The sequence below is a fragment of the Rhea pennata genome, chromosome 17 (assembly GCF_028389875.1).
Source record: "Rhea pennata isolate bPtePen1 chromosome 17, bPtePen1.pri, whole genome shotgun sequence".
NCBI classification, from domain to species: domain Eukaryota; kingdom Metazoa; phylum Chordata; class Aves; order Rheiformes; family Rheidae; genus Rhea; species Rhea pennata.
Window position 1 is genome coordinate 10,209,259 of NC_084679.1, and position 21,306 is coordinate 10,230,564.

Sequence of the window (21,306 nt, forward strand, 5' to 3'; positions counted from 1 at the left end):
CTACAGAATTGTCTTCTTCCCTGTCTGGTAAAACAGATAATTTTACCTGGCTATCATATGCAGTACTAGATTTTTTAGAAATGTTGTTTCTCTTAAAAGGTGAACAGCAGTTTGCTTTGGGGAGCCCTCTACCTTTTGTGATAGACTTTCAGAAAATTTTGGAGGCAGCAGTTCAGTTTTCTCTGGCAGAGGAGTGATATTGTGCCTAATGGGTTTCTTGGTTCATTGTATCTGGTGATCATATTTTGTTTAGAACATCATCACTACATCAAAACATCAGAACATTTTTTTTCATCTGTCACTTCTGATGTAAGCTTTTTAAATTTAGAGCTGTTCAGGTTTCCAGTCAATCAATTTGTGATAGAAGTCTTTTGTCAGTGTCCTTCATTTTTTTTAAAGAGAAACATCATCTCAAAGTGTACCCTTGTGAGAGGAACAAACATAACTCCAGGTTTATCTGAAAGTGATTTTTCTGTTACACTTGTATAAAAAGCATTTTTTAACAAGAGACTACACAATCTCCTCTTGACTTTCAAAAAACCTGTATCCTCCAAACTGCTCTTTTTTGCCTCTCCAGCCCTTCACCCTTTAGGAAGGAGGATCCTTGGAAGTAGAAGTGCAAACTATTTCCACTTGTCAAAACAGAACTGGAAAAAAAATAAAAGGTTTATGTGTTATTAATACTTGAGATGTAAATGTAGTGAGCATCAAGCATAAATTAATTTTTATTCTGCATTAGACAGTCTGGAGGAAACACAGCAGAGAGAAAATAACCCTCTGAAGAAAAGTAAGAAGAGAAAATGGATTAAAATCCACTATCAATGAGCAGTGAAATTAATAACCATCAGTAAAGAAAGGCTGGTAGTTGAGTTGTGCATGAGTACACATTCTAAGTAATACTCGAATTGTGCTGTCTGCTATGCTATAATATAAAACAACAGATGAGTCAGTGAATAAAGAATTAATCTAAAAGCATACTTAGGGCCTACGCTTATAAGAAACACCATTCATGTATCCATAAGCCTATAGTCTTACTGAAGTCCTGAGACCTACCTACCTGAAATTTTTCAAGGATGATTTGAGTCTGGTACTCTAACAGTACACCGTGATTAATGAAAAGTTAATATTAAGGTTATCATGACAAACTTTGCCTTTTAGCTGTATCAGCCATCTTGCTAACACTATGCACCTGGTCAGATTTTGACACATTTTGTACTATTGTAAATTCAGATGACTTCAGTAAAGAGGAAAGGGAAGGTGATGGCGGTACTGTGTAGCCTCCATTGATCTGGCACACAAGGAAGCCTTTGGTCCTACCAGATATATTCCAGAATTTCAACTCTTTTTTTGATACGAGAATCCATATGCATATTTCCACATCTCCAGGGGAGATGTGACCCCTGCTTAGTTGCTTCTGAAGCAGAAGTCATCTGCTGACAAAAGATGGAAAGCCATTGTTGGGTTTAGTGTGGGTGGAAGAGGTGGAAAGGGATGAGAAGATTGCAGGGGCCACCGACCTACTCACTCTGGTCTTTCTTCTCTTCCTGCAAGGAAGAGAAGGGGTTTGTTTGCACTAATGCAGGTACAACCTGGTATTATAAGTATGTTCTGCAATGTAAATGTCTTTAGAAACTGCACCATGCCCATGTTTTGATTCCACACCCTCATGATACCAATCCCTGTCGACACCTGTAGATACTTCTCATCCTAACAGGCTTCTATTGCTTTTGCTTTCACTCTGATTTTACTCTGGGTAGTCATTGAATATACTGACATCAATCCCTGACAACATGGAGCACCATTGATGCCTGTTGAATTCCACACTGATTGATAGGGTTCGATAATAATATTAAATCCATTCGATAGACTCCGATACCTCTCCTTCCTGACGTGCTTGCATACCTTCTGGTGTAGGGCTGATGTTGCCACAGGTGTCTGCTGCAGGCCTTCCATTTCTGCTGTGACACAGGCTGGGCCAGGCCAGGGTGTGCCAGCATTCCTGGAAGGGGACTGCTGGACCAGCACCAGGAGTGTGAACACAAATGCCTCGTTTCCTCTGAAAATGTGCTTCATTAGCATAATTTCTTTGGAATTTAATTCCATATATTTTTTCTATAAGGATCACTAAGAGTCACTAAAGAGGCTGCAGGCTATCTCCATCTCTCACTGTGATGCTCATTTCCTCTGGTCAGCATTCATTTACCTGCCAGGGAGAATTAAGCTTTTGGAAGTGGGAGCACATGTCTGCTCTAGATTCAGCTCAGATCTCCACTTTGCCTGTCTCAGAGCCTAAAGGGAGAACACAGCCTAGGAACCAGTTCTTCCATGAACATTGCCACCACCCATTCCAGTTTTATTTTCTTCCTCTAAAGTACCAAAATGCTTTTACAGATGATGATCCAAATCTTAGCTGTCCCCTGCAAATTTTCTCAGCCAAATGAAAACATTTTTTTTCTGCTTCAAAGCACTCTCAGATGGGAGACAGAGGCATTCCCTCTAGCATCATTTGTGGCAAAAGAAAGTCTTGTAGCAGTTTCCTACATGGGCTGCAATCAGTGGATCCCAAAGATTAACTGCGATGTAACCCACCTTGATTCATTGACTCCAGATTTCTTGTGAGGAAACAGATGTAGAGAACTGTGGGCTACACAAGTATTCATGGCCGTGTGTACAGGCATTTAATATCTCAGCTCTGGGTCTGAGAGAGGTCAAATTCCCTCTGCAGAGCTGTGCTGGCTTTCTCCCCACAGACAGATGGGTTCCCCTTTGCTGAGGAGCACTGCTGCTCTGAGTGTGCCTGCACATTGTCTCCTTTGCTTTGGCACTGGGTACATTGGCTGTCTTTTAGGAAGTGAATGATGCAGAAAGAGGGAAATCCTGGAGGCTTTGTGGTTTCTTTTTTCTTTTTTTCTTTTTCTCTCTCTCTTTTTTTTTTTTTTTAATCTAAGAACTGTCCAGAATTGAGAAAAGGGTTGTGGTTGCAGTGAAGGAGAGCTAAGTTAGCTCAAATTACCTTGCCTTAGTCATGCCTTAAACAGGAGGTGGGTCAGTCCATTCCGATAGAAACAACTTCTGAAACTTTTTTCAATCCATTCCCCCTGCAGCTGCTCTTGCCTTCTGTCCTAAAAGCCTGTGCTTGGCCTGATAACTGTTTCCTTTCCTCCTCTACCATTTTCCCTCCATGCTGGCACAGGTTCAGACACAAAAGTCACCATCATCCATACAAGAAGCCCCATCCCTCTGTGATCCCTGCTCTCAGCCCCTGCCCTTTCATCCTTGTTCTCCAGAGCTGGATAACAACATCCACCAAGACAGCTATCCTGGATCCATGGACAGGTTATCCCACATTACTTGGTCTCTTTCTGAATTGCTACTTACTCTCTCCCTGCCCCAAACATCAGTTTGTTATTTCTCCTGCCATAGTGCAGTGGTTGAACTCTTGGAACCTTACTGACCAAGAAGGCATGTAGCCTACTCTGATACTTCATTTTCTCCTTCCACAACTACAAGTGCAGCCTGATGCTATTTCCCACTCAACTTTCCTTAACTACTCAGTGCTTTTCACTTTCATTCTGGTAGATCAAGGATAGACTTTGTGCAGGAAGGGAAACCAGCAGTTTAGTGCCAGGACAGACAGGATTTTACATGCAGTCTGACGGAGGACTGGCCTATACCCAGCACTGAACAACAGTATGTGTGGTAGGTGGCCCTTCCCCGGAGCAGTCTTCTGTGCTCCTCTGTGTCCTTCCCCCACCCACTTCGAGAGCCATTAGGGACTTCCTGACCTGAGTTCATCAAACTGCAGCTTTAAACTCGTGCAGAATTTTCACTGCCAACAGGCCCAGGTGGGTAAAAAACAAGCAAGCAGCGCTCAGAGGCTGCTACGGAGGCGATGGGCTCGGTGTTGCATATTCACGGCATTGGTGGGATGATTAATTTCGCACTGAAGGAACCAAGGTGCGTGGCCGCATCGCCAGCCCCCCTTGCAGCTGCAGACACAAGCGTGATGATGGAGAAGCGGCACCGAGTGCCGGCGGCCGCGCAGGGCAAGGCCTGAGCGCTGCCCGGGCCTGCGGCACAAGCCGGGGCAGACCTCGGCGGGGAGCGGGGGGAGACCTCGGCGCCGGCGCTGCGAGCCGCTGCCGCCAGGGGCCGCCCGCGGCGCGGCGCCCCGCTCCGCTCCGCTGCGGCGGCGGCGCCGGCTGCGCCGCGGCCGAGCTGCCCGCCGGGCCGCGCCGGCCGCCCCGAGGGCGCCGGGGCCGGGCGGAGGCGCGGGCGCCCCGAGCGCCGGCAGCGCCGGGCCCCGGCTGCCCCGGGGCCGGGCCCCGCCGCCCCTGCGAGCGGCGAGGCGGCGGCAGGCTGAGGCGCAGCGGGAGGCGGTAGCCCGGGGCTGAGTCACGGCTTTTCCTGTTTGCCTGCGAGCTGCTGATCGCGCTGATCCCCGCTTTCCCTTTCTCCTAGGGATGACCTCCAAGGATGCTCCAGGTGAAGCTGATAGTAACCGGAGATGACTTTGGCTATTGTCCTCGAAGGAACCAAGGCATCGTGGAGTGTTTCCTGGCTGGAGCCGTGTCTAACGTGTCCCTTCTAGTGAATGGAAGCGCTGCGGCAGCCGCAGCCGAGCTGGCCAAGAGGTAAGCGGCTTTCATTGCTACGGCCCCCACAGAAGCCCTGTGCCAGAGCCCGGGTGGTGGAAGAAAACTGCTTCTCCAGCACCTTTGCTAAGACTCTTCACATAACGCCACTGACCTGCAAATAATATCCGTAATAGTTCTTCCTCTAGCATTAGCCATTTACTACTATTTCCTGAGGGGAAAAAAAATGTGCTACTTCTACAAGATGATTAGTATGGTTTGGGTTTGCAGGTCTTTCTCCTGCCAGACTGCTGAAAGATGTACCATCAGAGTAAAAGTCCACGTTATATGTCCTGACCGAGCTAAAACTATTAGAGCATTGAACCATATTTAAAATCTAATGTTTCTATTTAATGCATTTTAGCCAGGCTGAACACAGGGTCAGCCAGGTTCATTTTAGAATCATGAACAGATAGAATTCTGCAAGTGCAAAACAAACCTGGCCAGTGCAAAACTTGGCTTTTCAGCCCTGAAAACCTGAAGGAAAAAGCACCCCTAGTTTTAGGCTTTATAAATCCTTTTTTAAAAAACACATGCATAAAGAACATGACAGAACCTTGTACCTGCTCTGTATCTTCGACCTTCGTTCTCTCAGGGGCTTTTCAGAGGTTGCTGCTACAGCTGGCTCTGTAACAAATCAAATGATATGCGTGGTTCTCATGGACTAGCACAGCAAATCTTTTAATAGGAAGCATTACTTGCATTTAGAAGGTAAAACCTAGCTAATGCTTCAGTGTGGGCAGGCACTTTGAAGCAGAAGTAAATCCTGAAAGAGAGTGCAGCAGGGCTGGGAAACAATTTAGGAAAACAAGAGGAGCAGAACTGAGACTAGAAGGCCCTGAGACCATACCTTAAGGTCTCAAATCTAGCTGCTGCAAAGGAGAATTTTACTAGAGTTGCACTGCTTTTGTTCCCCTTGTGCATCTCTCCCCATGCTGGATGGGCTTGTGCGTGTGTGTGGGGGTCCTTGTGAATTGTTTGCTGTCTGTAGCTTTCCTGATGAGAATGATTAGCACTGGATGGAGGAGGAAAGCCAGGATGTAGTGTCTGGGGCAAGCTGGTCTTTTTTTTTTTTTTTTTTTTTTTTTTTATTTAAAAAAAAGGTTTCGAGATGACGCACAAACATTGGGGTGGGTGTCGCATGCAGAGAACCACCTCTGGGTTAGAAAGAGGAAAAGCAACAGGGCAAGGCACATCACAGCTGAAATGCCTAAAATCTTGTTAGTAGATGAAACAAAATGTAAATCAGGGAGATAAAAGCAGCACTTCTCTCAGATACAGCGTCACCATGAAACCCTTTAAGCCTTGAAGCTTTGGTAGTGCTGTTTGCTATTTTAGCCCTGGTCTTTAGCAGGCTTTTAAATATAGAATCCACCTGGCCTCATTTCTTTAGCCAGAAAGTAGGCTGTGTAATCAGAGGTTTAAAAAGCATCTTTGAATCCAGGTCATGACACTTCTGCCAGCATCTGATATGGGTGTGAAAAGCCAGGTTGGAGGACAGGTGACAGCAGAAGTTATGACCTGCTGCTGCAATTTCATTCATTCAGGAGGTAGTTTCAGATTCCAAATTCTGGAATGGGTCTTTCATTCCTGTTTGGGAATGAAATGGATTTAAATCCATTTTTGAGACTATAAGCTGGGTGACTTTGGGAACATCTGTTAGCACTGAAGAGCAACAGGCCAGGTTCTGCAGTCATTCATTTGTGCAAATAACTCCACAGCTATGTCCACTTCTACTCATGAAAGCGTTACTGGAACATATGCACTAACCTAGCATCTCACCATGTAAACAAACTTGTCTCACTCCCGAGATGTCCCTCCATTGCAAAGATTCAGACAAACTCTTTGTAGACATAGACATCTAGTGGGTCAGTAGAAGCCTTATTGAATTCTCCACTAAAATGACCTTATCTTGTTGGGCTATGATACAAGAAAAATGAAAATGGAAAGGTATCACTGCCTTGCTACTGCTAGTGTTGCCTCCCATCTTGCAACATTTTGATTTTTGTGGGGATGAAAATCTGCCCTGTTTCCACCTGCCCTTGCTTAGATGAGTAACTGGAGGAAATGCCAGATATATATATGCTTAATTCCATGGCAAAGCTTTCAGCCTGCAACTAGACAGCAGTGTAATCTAGGAGACTGGCTCTATCACGAGTTGAGAGAAAAGGCTTGGAATAAGTGACTTGTTATATCCTGTGGCACTTTCTACTCTTATGGGTTTTGGTCTTTTGTATGCATGGCACCAGGATTTTGTCAGTGTTTGAGTGTTTCGGTGGCTTGTGGAGATTATCTGGGTTCTTCTTAACTGGCTATGACATGGTTGCTTGCCACTGTGTGTCTTGAGTTCTCCCCCCTCACTTGGTCTTCAGTTAATTGTATGTAGGCAAAGCTAATTAGTAAGGAGAGGGCTTTTCTTGCAGGATGGTCTTAAGCACCTTATGCTGCCCTGAAATGTTGGGACTCAGTATTCTTCAGAAAGAAGCATAGTTGCCCTGGAACTTTATTCTTCTCTTCATTTTCACAGTAATTTTGTAGGCCTCTGGATATACATGTTGCCTTCTGTTTTGGTTGGAAGATTTGGCAGAAATGTGATGGCGGTCAACAGAAGCTTTGTATCAGCTCAATCACAAACTAGTTGCAATAGAGCAGAATCAAGTGGTAAATAACACACCTTCGATGATATCCAGGCTCTGAATCTTGGGATTTTCTCATTTGCTGTCAGAAGTGAGCTCAAGGAAGGGTCCCACTCCCGTCAGGCAAAAAAATCCGCATTTCAGTAGGGGCCCAATTCATCGCCACACTACAAACTTATTAATAGCAACTGCTAGACCAGTGCTCAACCAGAGCAGCAGAAGGGAGAACAGACTCCCATTGTTTTTTTCAGTAACTCAAAACTTTCCTTGTTTAAGGGGCATAAAGTGAATGCGACTTCCTGGTTATCCACATAATGTAATCTTGGTTGTATATTTATCAGGCACCGCCTTGAAGTCAGTCTCTTCCTAGTTCCTCTTTCAGAGCCTTTCTGAAGATCGGAAGGATTGCTTTGTTACCTCGAGTGAGTGAGTCCCCTCATTTTTCCTTAGAAATGGAAATAAGGAGATAGCAGGAATACAGCAACCTGATTGATTGCCACCATGTTTTCTTCTGTCCTTTATCAGTTAGCTCAGTTGTGAGCATGTGAGTCTTCCAGATGCTTACACCCAAATACTTGAAGAGCAACATCTTAGAGCACTGCCTCAGTCTTCCTGGGGTTTTTGCAGCTCAACTGCTGAACGTCAGCTACATAAAAGTTGAAGCCCCTGCAACATCTGGGTACATTTAAAGGAAGAATCTAACAAAACCACACTTAATTACTGTCTATGTTTTCACTTCCTTTCCCATCAACACTAATTGCAAAATGCCCGTGTAAATTGTGACTTAATTCTGACCCTCCCGCTCGACATCTGACTAATCTAGAAGTCTCTCCTGCTTTCTCATCACCCTTTTATCTGGCTGTTAATCACATGACAGACAGTTACACTGCTGAACTGTTTGGATTGGGGGTGGGGGGTTTCATGCTCTGAGGCCTTAAATGAGAATTCTGGATCAAATGAACTTTACTGGCAACAACACTTTTTGCTGATGCAAGATCATGGACACAAGAATTTCAGCTGATACAAAGATGTAATTAAAAAGAAAGCCACAGCCCTAAGCAGTGTTACAGTACCAGTTTCTAACAGCGTAGAGGCTTTTGAGTGTTTCTCCCAGCAGGAATAAGTCCTTAGCACTAATGGAGCAAGACAAGATGCAATTTGATGAAAGGCAGATGTCATGTTACAGTTTGCTAGAGGGTGAAAATGAAAAAAAAATGTATGCAAATGCCCACACAGAGAAACTAAGAGGTGCTCTTCTTCCTACAGAGCACAGCCTTGCTTTGTCTGTTTGCAGACATTTGAATGTTTCCTGGAGCAGGATGTCTGGATACAGATACTTATGTGAGGGTTTTAATTGCATCTCACTCGTGCTGAAAGCTGACAAGCGAGTAATTTCCCTGATAAGGATACAAACAGGATGTTGAAGGTCAGATCTGTTTGCTCACTAAGGAAAAGGATAGCTGCCATGCTTATCTGAGTGTGCGCACCATGGCCTGAGACCATCAAATCTGGAAATCTGGACTCAGGCAATTGCAGAATGTCAACAGCCACCACAGCTGCTCCCAGGAGCATGGGGACTTCAGGGTCCCTGCTGTGGCCAGGTAGGAGCCAGGGCACTGTAACTCATCCACCAAGCAAGCACAGAGATGTGCAGCAAAGCTGGCAGGCTTTCTTAAAAAAGTGACTCAGTGCAGTGACATATCATTTCCAGGGACTCTTTACTGCTGAGGATATGAATGAGAAGCAATTGCAGCTGCACAGAAGCCTCTTGCTCAGTAGAGACTTTTGTTCAAAGCACTCACATAGCAAAACAAGCAACTACAAGCAACTACTTGAAAAGGAAGCAGTTTAGCTGATTGTATTCCCTCTCCCTGTTTGATAGCTGGGTTGGGCTTGTTGACCAGGAAATCTTTCAGACACAATTCCTTATTGCCCCTCCCTTGCTAGCATTTGTCCTAAAGGTATCTCCTTCCCCACCACTGCTACGGGGATGCTGAGCAGAGAACCACAGAGCCAAGCTGGCTTCAACAGCCACCTTTATCTCAGTGCAAATAGCTCACAAGTAGACTAGCTTTAGTGGCTGCGGAACCTGTTTGCCTGAACCTCATCTCATCAAGCTAACAGACAGCCCAATCTATGTGCTGCTAGAGCACTCACTAGTATTCCTAGACACAATCCTTCAGTTTTATCAAGAGTGAATTGGATCCATGTGCTAAGTCCCCTTCCCCTCCGTGTGTTCTCTAGGGCAGTGAGACAGGATTGCATACATCTAGACATAGATTTCTCTGAACAAATCATGGGAGGCTGGTTGGCACTTAAAACAGAGCAAGCAGATCTATCAGCTTATTTTGGGGACAGTGTTTATTACATCCATCACCTTATACTGGCAATATAGCAGTTGCTGCAGCACTCCTTTTGGAGAAGCTGTTGCTTGAAGCTCAATGCCAATCCCTTTACTTTGGATCCTGGGTGGCTCAATTAACAGTTACACTTGACTGGCACAGACCAGCAGAGCTGGTCCTGTCCCCTCCATAAAGGAGGGCTTGGGCAGAGGACTGGGTATGAGGCTGAACCCACAACAGCTGTGCTCTGCTCCCAGTGTAGCATCATATACTATATAAGCTGTTTGAGCTGCTGGTCTCTTCTGCATTTTTTCAAGCAATAAAATACAAATACTTTACTGCTTTTAGAAGGGAAACTATAAAGTGTGTGCATATAGAGGAAACTTTCTGCACCCTACTGAAAATGGGATCCTTCCAGGATGTTCTCATAAGCTGAGTTTTCTCTCTGCCTTTTTACTGTACAGCGTACCACTTGGCACTGTGCTTTGCTTCCAGAAGCTACATTTCAGTGGTGAGAGGCACTTGAGGGGAATAGTTTGGTCCAATGCCTATCACACTAAGTGGAAAAAAAGTCTGTTGGTTCACTTTGAAGGGCTCTTTCCAAGCCTGTGGCCGGGATAGAGCATGCCTGGAGCTCTGTCTCCAAGCATAGCCTAGATACTGCCATAATTGTTGACATTTTGCTCATGTTTTCATCTCATTGTACATGGGACCTGAAAATATATGTGCAGTGTCAAGACAGTTAGGAATTAACCCAGGGCAGCAGGGCACTTGGTGCTGATTAGAGGGAACAAGTGGCTCACTGCATTTAGAGGAAATGCACACATGTGATATGAGAAAATACTAGTGAGCCACAGAACTATTCTGTGCTGACCACGTGGTCTGCCTTCCCACCTCCTCACAGCTTTCATTGCATGCCTGCTCCTCTGCATCTCCCACAGATGAATTCCTCTGAACAACTTTCTCTTGTGCCGTTTTGCTTTCAATGCCCAAATCCCAGAGCTGTTAAACTTTAGCAGTTCCGCTTTAGATGCATGGAAAGTCTTTCAAACAGGCAGGACTGACCAACTCCAAGAGAAAACTATTAAGATATTCAGCTGGTGTTAGACAAAGCTCTGAAACATGCTCTTCTGTTACAGTCAGCCTCTCCCCTTACAGTGAGAACAAGGGCAGCTCTCTCTACACTTCCACATTCTGCACGTTCCCCAGCTCCGGGCTGGTTTCGGAGCCATTCCTCCGCCTCAGCTAATGTTACACAGCACAGTGCTTGGCTCCTTGGCGCCCCACACCTGTCAGAGGGGCTTGCCTTTTCCTGGAAATAGTTCCCTTTGCAGCGTTTGAGGCACTGCACAATTGGAGGGTCGTTCATTTGATGCCCCTGGGAGACAACCCAGAGAGGCTCAGCTGTTCATTTTCTTTTTTTTGCCCTCCCACAACATTCAAGGAGAGCACTTAACAAAATATCCTCCATCTGCTGATTCATGGTGACACATGAATCTCTTCCTTGCAGACAGCAGTGGCGATGGTGCAAACAGAGCTATCAGCTGATGCAGTCAGAGCTTCCCAGAGACACCGTAAAGAATCTGGGATGGATTTCTAAAACGCCAAGCTCCACCATTGCCTTTGGGCTTGGGTAGGGTACACAGCAGGCCACAGGAGAGGGGAGAAGTCCTGCCACAGCACCCTTATGGACTACAGATGCTTCCTGCCCTGCCATCAACCCGTGAGCTTCTCAGGCTGATGCTTAAGGGCTCCCACTCCCAATGACAACATCTTCCCATTCCTGTATTTCAAAGCAGCACTTTGGGCACCCCAGGATGATTTCCAGAAGTGATGGTGAAACTTTGCACAGAGCTGAGCCTGTTCCTGCCTCTGTTATAGGGGAAACCACAGCACACCCTGAAGGAGGGGACACCAGCACTCTGCAAAGCCCTGTGGCTGACAAGAACTCTGCAGATAAAATAGCTCTAGATTAAAAACGAAGTTGCAGTCATTAGCAGGTTGGGCTCTTGTAATTCCCTAGCAAGGCTCTATACTTACACTGTCAGCCTCCTGCTGTAGTCCTGCCTGTATGCTAGAAAGATGCTGATTCCTACAGCTTAGCCTTGTCACTCAGCACAGGCAGCCAGAAGCTTGGGCACTGTGGGCAGCCACAGCCTCTTGGGTCAGGTTATCTTTAAACTCAGCCAGCTTTTACACTTGGAGCATGTGCTGTTGCCATAACAGCTGCCTGCCACAGGCACTGTTTATAACTGCATTCTACTTAAGGGCAGCTTTAAAAGAAGTTCCCCAGAAATGTCTCATAAATGTCACATCTTTAATAGAGAACTCAGGGGAATTTCTAGCAAGAACTAATGAAATGCTTTGAAAAAAAAGGAGTTTCAAGGTGCAGATTCCTTCCCACAGTCTGTAGTGACTGCAGGGGAGTTTCTCAGCCTGAGATATCTCATGGCTGCTCCCTCCACACAACTCACAGCATGAGAACAGAACTGGGGGGTCTCACAGAGTGGCTCTTGGACACCACAGGATTGTTACCTGGAGAGACTCCACTCTAGGTTAACTTTGTCATTAACTTTGTGTAACTTTGTAGAAGAGCAGCAAAAGAAACATAGTACTTCAGTGTGTAGAGCAACAAAACTTTTTAGCTCAATCTAGCTCTTTCACTGAAAGCTCACCCTTTGGCCACAGTGAGGGAAGTAGGGGTGCAAAACTTAACAGATATTTCATTTGTGTTACAGATACAACATTCCAATAGGCCTGCATGCCAACCTCTCTGAGGGCTCTCCTGTCTGTGAAGTGCTCAAGACAAACTCTTCTCTGCTTAACCAAGATGGGTTCTTCCATGGGAAAATGGGATTCAGAACAGCTTTATCAAAAGGTCTCCTGAAAATGTCAGAGGTAGGAGAAAAAACTACATACAGCTTGCTTTTCTAGTGTAACTCATCCTGCACTGATCCGAGCACATAACAGTTGAAGCTCTTTCCCAGGTCCCAACCTGGAGTAAGCTTAGGGATGAATCTATAGACTGCACCATCTGGGCAGCAGGAGCTGGCTTTCTGGGTCCTTTGCCTAATTCTGACACTGAGCTGCTCTGCAGCACTGAACAACTCATTCTTCCCTATTACGCTTCAGTGACCGTATACATTGTCGTTCTGTAACTACTTATCTGGAGGGTGGGCAGAGAGACATGGGAACAGATACTTGCAAAGAACTTGGACATCAGTAAAAGGAAAACACAACAGAAGTGCTAAATAGGGGCTAAGTAGGCCATGCATCACCTTATGAGATACTTCTGTTCCCCAGGGAAGCAGGCCATTCTCACCTCATAGTCTACCAGGATGATGGAATTCAGGTGACCAGAACAGTTTATGGGCTTGGACACCCATTTCTCCATTCATTTTATAGGGAAATAGTTATTCAAATCCCAGACATGCTTTTGAAAATGCCAACCTCTGTGCCATCTCTGTAGCTAATGGTATAAGGAGATCTGCACTTAAGAGAGGTCCTGGGAGACCCAATAGCATCTCATGTCCATTTATACACCACAGCACTTTGTGCCTCTCAGGGCCAGGTCTCAGATGCTGACAGTGGTCAGAGAGGTCTCCAGCAACTCCTTGATGCTCATCTGATCTCTGCACTGCTGACAGGTCATCTTCTACTTTTTTCTCTGATGTGCAGGTGAAGCAGGAGCTAAAGGCACAGGTAGAGCTATTCCATCAGCTGACAGGCCACCTACCTCCTCACATGGATGGCCACCAGCATGTTCATGTCCTGCCAGGTAAGAAAGGATTTCTCTTCTTCCTAGCCCCAAAGGAAGAGACACAGTCGGCTCAGAGGGAACCTCCCTTGCCATGGCTTGTTTTGGGCAATAAACCTCACCATAAGATGCTTGCTCCATAATTCCAGTTTAAAACCTGAGACCTGAGGAGATTGTCCTAACTGGGTCCAAACTGGCTGCTGGATAACCTGGGTCTTCCTGTAGCAGTGCAAGGGGATTAACAGCACAAATTGCCCAGCTTGCACCTACTTCTCCAAGAACTGATAATTAATTTCAGCTTTTTTTTTTCCTCCTAATTCCATGCTCCTGCTACCATGGAAGGAGGCAGAGCAAGGTCTTGACAGCCTGGCCAATTTAAAATACTCAGGCTGGAACCTGGAATGCTCAGCTTTTACTGTTCATTAGTGTTATGTAACAGTGCTAAAAAGCTGTGGGCTTCTTCTAGCCTCATTTTGTCAGCATCAGCTATGAAACACTTGTCCTTGAAGGCATCAAGCCAGGAGAAAGGGAAATCTTGTCATCTTTTACCAGGGATGGGATCTCAGAGGTATGAGTGTGGGGCAGATGTACCACTAATTATGCATTTGGAAACCCTCCCTTGTCCTGTCTGGCTCTGGAGCCTTCCTCTGCCAGCAGCTATGGGTTAGACAGTTGTGTAGAACTCAGATCAGGGCATCATTTTGCCTCCCTCAGTCAATTAATCTGATTCTGTACCTGCATTCAGGGCTTGTTTCTGGCACTTCACATATCTCAGTGGCTTTACTAAGCTACAGGAATTATACACTGCACATGGTAGCTCAGTTGCTGCTGCGTCTCCTCTTGGCAGGGTGGAAAGCGTGTGGTTGGAAATGGAACAAGAGAACTTGTACCCAGGTGGGGCAGCTAGGTGATCTCACCCCCTCAGTAGTGTTGTACTAAATGTTACTTTTGAAGGTTGCAATGGTCATCCGCTCCTCCTACCATCACACACTGTGGCCTGTGCTCAGAAGTGTATGTAGGGCCTCTCTGATGGGGGAGGAGCTGGGGAGACATTTTGCACTGTGTTTTGCAGACATGTCAGTGTTAATAGAGGCTGAAAAGAGTCAGGGAATACAATTATGTTCAGAGCTGGGGAAAGAAGAGACCCATCCTATAAATCTACCTCTAGTGTTATCTGCTAATGCTTTCTTAAAGTAATAAAGGTTATTAATTTTGGAGGTCACTTCAGTGAGAGGAAGCAATCAGGTTGCATTTAGAAGAAAGAATGCTTTTCTGGCTCTCCAAAATGATTAATCCCGGGGAGAAAGATTGTAGTACTGACCATGTGAGCAGAGGAGGGAATTACATGGGGCCTTCTGAGGCAGTGACAGCAGTGCTGAGCATTGTGAATGCTCTGATGTGCCTGCATGCACTTTGGAGAATGTAGTTCGATCCATTCCTCTGCCAGAGCTCTGGTGCTGGCATCAGCAGGGGGGCAGTAAATGGAGTACAGCTGCTGAGAGGGCTGGAGGGCTTTTTGTTTCTGTTAGCCACTCATGGTAACCATAATTAGTTGAGTGTGCCCCACTCAAAAATAAGTCAGCAAGCCACAAGACTATCCCTAGGGTTTAGAATTTGGTCTCTGGCTTCTGAATCCAAATTCAGTCCCATCTCCCAGCAGGCCAGGGGGAGGCATAAGTTCTGCCAACAGAAGCTGAGAGCTGGAACACAAACCTCCTTTTAGGCGGATTGGCTATCCAGCAGCGAGGAAAGCCTTTCTGCTGGTTCAGCTGATGCAAAGGCACCTCTGACTAAACTTGTGTCCTTGCCAACAAGTTGTATCAGGACAGCCAGGGCTGCGTCTGACCTGTAGGGCTGGTGCTCTGTGTTGCCAAATTAACCACTGAGATTAAAGCTAGTAGCTCTTTCAAGTACGGGAGAAAGAACTGTGTCCTATCAATTGCATTTCCTGACCAGCCTCTGTCTGCAGGCCTCTGCTTCCTTTCTGCAGCTGGCAATATCTTTGCCCGTTTTATGAGTGAGGTCACTGTGGCAGAGAGAAAAAACTTGGTGAGCAAAAATCTAGATCTCCCCTTTCCGGCACTCATCTCCCTCTGGATGAAATTGCTTTTGGTAATTTTTCCTCATAACAAACCCAGCTGTCCAGTGGCTTGGTGAAGAATTTGTTCTTGGTAGTGCAAGTCACCTAAGCTGCACTCCAGGACCAGAGTCACTAACTTAGAAGGGGTTTCTGGATCAGATGCTCAGCTTTGAGGGATAAGCTAAGGCAGCTTGTTGAGAAGCTTAGCAGATATTGGAGGAGTAATGTTACTCCTGCTACTAGAAGTTACTGCCTGTGCTTTAGGTAGGGGAAGTGCTCTAGAGACTCCTGTCCAGATGAAAGAAACCATTTCAACAGAAAGAGAAGCTCAATGGGATTGTGTGTGTGTGTGTATATAAATATATATATATATATATATATATATTTAACATGGAAGGGAAAGACATCTTTGTGCTAACAGCTTGCTGGGGAGATGATGAGTTGGTTATCTGATTTGTAACTAAATTATCTGTTTTCACTTGTAGAGGTCAGGCATGTATTTGCACAGGTGCTAGAAGAATACGGGATTAAGTATACACGTGTCCCAGTAGAACCAGGCCTTCATAAGTGTGACTGGATTGCACCATCTCTGATGGACTTCTATCGGGGAGTGGAAGAAGATTCTCTTAACACAGTGGATGTGTTTACAAGGCATGGAATAAGGTGGGTCAGGCATTACTATTCCATGTTTGTATTAAGGATCTAAGATGTTTGTATTAAGGATCTAAGATGTTTGTATTAAGGATCTAAGATGTTTGTATTAAGGATCTAAGATGTTTGTATTAAGGATCTAAGATGTTTGTATTAAGGATCTAAGATGTTTGTATTAAGGATCTAAGATGTTTGTATTAAGGATCTAAGATGTTTGTATTAAGGATCTAAGATGTTTGTATTAAGGATCTAAGATGTTTGTATTAAGGATCTAAGATGTTTGTATTAAGGATCTAAGATGTTTGTATTAAGGATCTAAGATGTTTGTATTAAGGATCTAAGATGTTTGTATTAAGGATCTAAGATGTTTGTATTAAGGATCTAAGATGTTTGTATTAAGGATCTAAGATGTTCTCAGCTCTCCTAACATCTTTCCAGGATGCAAGACCATTTCTCTCTCCACTTCAGGCCGATTACAAGATTCAGGATGAGTACAAATCTGCAGGGAGGCAACAGGGCTTAGTATGTAGTTTGGTTTGAACAGAGATGACTCACTTCTCACCTGCAAGAGATTGTGCCTTTCAGAGTATGTTTCTCAGCCTTTCTAATTAAGCAGCATTAGTCTGGCACCAGGGACAGTAGGAGGCTGAAGTTTTATGTCAACATTGGAATTTTAAAAGATTTAGGGGAAGTTTTCCAAAAAAATAACTTTTAACATGCCTGGAATAGCAGCAAAGGTGTTTTAAGTAGCAGGAAAGAGACTTCTTGGAAACAAACACTTGTTATTAACAGCAGGTAAGAAGGTGAGAGAGCTTAAGGTATAACAGGAGGCAATTGCTGGCCTAAACATTCTTGCCAATATCCTGCACCTTACTGGGGTCAATACCAAAAAATCTCAGCCTTTCTCCCACTATCATACTTCCCTTAAAGGCTTAAATTGAACCATGTTTTATGGAGGAGAGATATTTCAGTTGAGACTCTTGCAGTCACCTTTCCCATCCTTTATAGCAGATTTCTTTCTCAGTCTATGATAGTCTCTTGGATTTGGTAAGTTTGTTTAAGATATCAATTGTTCTCAAGTACTGCTCCCTTCTAAACACACTAGTAAGTTTTTCAACATATATATTCAACTTATTTCTGAGCAAGAGAAGGGCAGCAATTCATAGAGCAGTTAAGCACAAAAGAGATCTCAAACCTACCTTTTTGAGCAGTTTCATTACAGCAGCAGTGCTGGGGACTCACACCCTCAAAGCTCCTGATGCCCTCTCCTCCTCCCTGTACCTAGCAGCAGCAATGTGCCTCACAGGAATCACTGCTTTCTCAACAGTGCAGAAGACCTTAGAAGCAAGCCAGTAAGGCACTGCTTGCTGCTTTATAACCTCCTGCAGCACCACCCCTCCTTGATGGCCTTGATGCTCTGCACCCGTGTTCTGCATGGAAAAGCTGCTAGTCAGCCAGCAAATACTTAATTGATTCCGCTTCTCCAGGTGGGGGAGGATAAATGGGACAAATTGTTATAGAATAAATACACATATCTCCAAGGCTTCTAGGAGAATAGAAAGAGCTGAAGTCAAAGTCAGCTGAAGTCAAAGGGAACCTAACTCCTGCAACTCAACTCCTGCAGCTGTGCAAAGAGGTTCCACACAGAGCTCCTTTAGTTCGGCTTATGTGACACTGTAGAGGGCAAGACTCCTCGTTCGTAGCTTTATCCGCATAGCTTTAGTGAATTTAACCACAGTCTCTAACTTGCTTCCTCTCTAGCTGTGCAGTCTTCAGTAATCACAGAATCATAGAATCAGTAAGGTTGGCAGGGACCTCTGGAGATCATCTAGTCCAACCTCCCCGCTCAGTAGGGTCACCTAGAGCATGTTAGACAGGGTTGCATCCAGGCGGGTCTTGAATATCTCCAGAGAAGGAGACTCCACAACCTCTCTGGGCAACCTGGTCCAGTCCTCAATAATAATGTTCTGCCCAGTGTTTTGTCTTTTAAGTAGTTTTGGCTCTGATACGCACTTAGAGAATGATTTGTTAGCAGGGTAATTTCTATCTTATTTCGGTCACTTCTTTTGTTTCCATGCAGTTAAAGGTTATTATTTGGAGATGGTTATTATTCAAGTTTTAATTGGCCTATCAATAGTAAATTATTTTGATAGGATATAATTTCTCACTTGCATGATAGCCTTCCCTTCAGTGCCAATAAAGTGCACCTGGAAGTTCACAGATGCCAAACAACCCCTGTTCTGTGACAGTGTCACACACAACTAATAACAGAAATGTTTTGAGACTTTGCTGGGACCATCTGCCAGACTGCAGAACTACAGCTTTAAATAAGATCATAGGCTTGATACTGAGCAAAGAAAAAGCACTGTTACTTGCTTGTAGTTATGGTTTCCCCTTTTGTTCATAGTTAGACATTTATAATAATTTGATAACGTGAAGACTTTTTTCTCTGTTATCTTAAGTTTTAGGTTAACTTTATTTCCTAATCCAATAGACACAGCACACCCTTGCCTAGCTACCTATCGTTAATATTAATTTCCATATTCCTGCCTCTGCCTACAGGTGGCCTAACATTTACATAGGTTTGAGTACCATGGGGAAGAGCATGTCTGTGAGTAGCATCTGGAGTGCCATTGACACTGCCATTGGGGATTTCACGTCCAAGGTGCCGCACCCAAATCCGCAAAGCAGGACAGTAACAATCGAGCTGATGGTACATCCAGGGTACCCGAGCGTCCCGCCCGTCGGCGGCTGTGGGGAAGGACCAGACGATTTCTCACAGTCCTGGGAACGCCTGCACGAACTCCAGACCTTAACCAAGCCAGAGCTGCAGAGCCACTACAAAACCAGGAACATCCAACTTTGTTCGTTCAAAGATATTTAAATAAACAAACGTATGTATGTACATACATTTGTACTCTGAAGATACACAGTTGGTAACATCCCACAAAGCTAAACCATTTTTTACCGCTACTTGTAATTCTTCCTGGTACAGCTGATGGGAGCTGTGAACGGCTGGGAACAGCACAAGGCTGGTCAGGGAAGGAGAGCCACCCGCACGCTGTGAGCATCTGTGGGCAGTATCACAGAACAGCTAGCCCTAATTGCTTTTTTTTTTTTTTTTTTTTTTTTTTTAAGCCATGGCAGCTGCTTTGAATGTGGCAGATCTCTTTAGCATCACTCGCTCACACACCAGTGCAGCGCAGCGGAGCAGCCAAGGCCTAACCATCCTACCGGATTTTAATTCTGGCCAGCACAAGGGCAGGCTGCACAGACACATGCCTTGATGTTAGACCATGGAGCGCACACAGCAGTTTGTGATCTTACCTTCGCAAGAAAATTACTCCCCTTACCTGCAAAAAGAAATACATAGCAAGGAGCAAAGGCTGCTCCTGGCAGGGTGCCCAGGGGAGGCCCAGCAACCTCCACTGTTTGTTAGGTTTTTTCTCAAGTACTTGGATAGACGGTCCCGATCTGGTGCTTTGTTCCCCCCCCCGGCCGGCGTACTCCTATGCCTGCACGTTCATGGCAAGGGATGTGTTATTTCAGCTCATTTCTCTCGTCAGAGCGATCAGAGCTGTTTTAGCCCAGTCTGCAGTCCTATTACATGCAAATCCTTAGCCAGAGCTGGTTACAGTTGTGTTTATGTTGCCTCTTGGCATTCAGCCATCACAAGAAAGTAGCCTCAATGACAACCTTTTCAGAGGCTTTTGCTTTTCTTTTTTAGATGACTTTGCAAGAATGGCACCTGTTGACCCATCTGCTGTTTCAGTCACTGCTGCATATAAGAGCTCACCAGCAACTGTTAATGCACTGCCACTGCCTTTCATGAAAAATGCACGGGATGGCCATGTACCTGCCAGGAGTAAGTTTTCAAGCACAGAGACAGCCCTTGGCTTTCCATTTTTATTCCTGGCATGAAGCATTTAAACTTCAACAAACCTCAGTGATTTGCTGTATTAAGGTTACACTGCAGTTTCAGCCGTAGCCCGGTTCAGTTCACTCATGTATTTCTCAGAGAGAAAGATCTTTTGGATGATTCATACTTATTATCCTCTCAAAAAGGATTTATTTCATGTCATATTTTTTAATGTTAAAAATTTCAGTATGACCACCATTCTTTTAAATGAATAACAAACTCAGGCCTTTTTTACTGTAATGCTTTAGGAGGCTTTGGCTTTTAAGTTTTAACTGCTAGGAGAACAAAATGAAGACCACGTTACAAATATCTACTTCTCCTGTGACAGCCTATGGAGTGCTCAAATGACAGATTTTTCCATCATTATTGAGAACAACTTAATCTTTTCTCTAAAGCAGCTGAGAAACTTATTGTTCTGTACATACATGGAAAACGTAACATCGGGGTTGCTTTATGTGATATTTTTCATGTTCTTTCTAAATTATTGTCACAAAATTAATTCAACATAGGATATACATACATACATGTATGTGTGTGTATGCGTACACACACACACACACACACACACAGAGTATTTTAAACAATGTCCCCACCATATTGTATAGATGAAATACAGAACAATTGAGTCAGATTAAAACAGTAGTTACCATTTAGAAGGATGGTTCCTGCAGCTTGGTAACAGTTTCTGCCACGTGATAACTGAGAATTAAGAAACCCCAAGAGATTTTAGACCTGCGGTTGTTTAACAGATAAAGGGACTGAAGTTCCAGAGATCAGTTAGGTGTGCGAGTGCCACCTAGTGACTAGTAATTATTCATGTCCAATAACATGCCTGATGGCAATGTGAATTTCTAATACTAGAGCTCAGATTTTTACATTATGTGACCACATTTTGTTGGATAATTTTTAACTCTCTCTCTTGAACTCTTTTATATTACTCCACCTTCTATCTCATCAATTTGCTTTGTTCACAGTCATCAGGACTTTATATACCTGTTCACTTCTATTTGTACGCATTTTCTACTTCATTCACACTAGCTAAACACTGAAATCACTATGACGGCAGTCTTACCTGAGTTGATTTTGTATTGCAAACAGAAACAAATATTTTGTAAATTCTGTATTTTTAATGAATGGTGTTAAAAAACATTTTCTTTAATTTCAAAAAAAAAAAAAAGTGGAAATGAATAAAAACTTCTGAAAGACTTCTAAATATAGAGTGTTTAAACTGCATATAATGTACACAGATAAGGAAATAAGTTCTCAGTCGTTCTGTGAAAGCTTTAA

The 21,306-nt window shown here is 44.4% G+C and overlaps 1 protein-coding gene across 1 annotated transcript; it reads left to right on the forward strand.

The window, feature by feature from the left end:
* Positions 1 to 4,342: 4,342 nt before the first annotated feature.
* Positions 4,343 to 21,153, forward strand: YDJC (YdjC chitooligosaccharide deacetylase homolog). Its single transcript, XM_062589923.1, has 6 exons — positions 4,343 to 4,634; positions 12,351 to 12,510; positions 13,291 to 13,390; positions 15,935 to 16,112; positions 18,663 to 18,994; positions 19,828 to 21,153. The coding sequence occupies exons 1-5, from the start codon at positions 4,477 to 4,479 to the stop codon at positions 18,982 to 18,984; spliced, it is 918 nt and encodes a 305-aa protein (XP_062445907.1). The 5' UTR covers positions 4,343 to 4,476; the 3' UTR covers positions 18,985 to 18,994; positions 19,828 to 21,153.
* Positions 21,154 to 21,306: the final 153 nt, after the last annotated feature.

Bases quoted from the DNA above. Each gene is read 5' to 3' on its own strand.
- YDJC (XM_062589923.1), top strand. From the start codon at position 4,477: ATGCTCCAGGTGAAGCTGATAGTAACCGGAGATGACTTTGGCTATTGT. The intron at 4,635-12,350 runs GTAAGCGGCTTT...TTTGTGTTACAG, and splicing joins GCAGCCGAGCTGGCCAAGAG to ATACAACATTCCAATAGGCC. The intron at 16,113-18,662 runs GTGGGTCAGGCA...CTCTGCCTACAG, and splicing joins TTTACAAGGCATGGAATAAG to GTGGCCTAACATTTACATAG.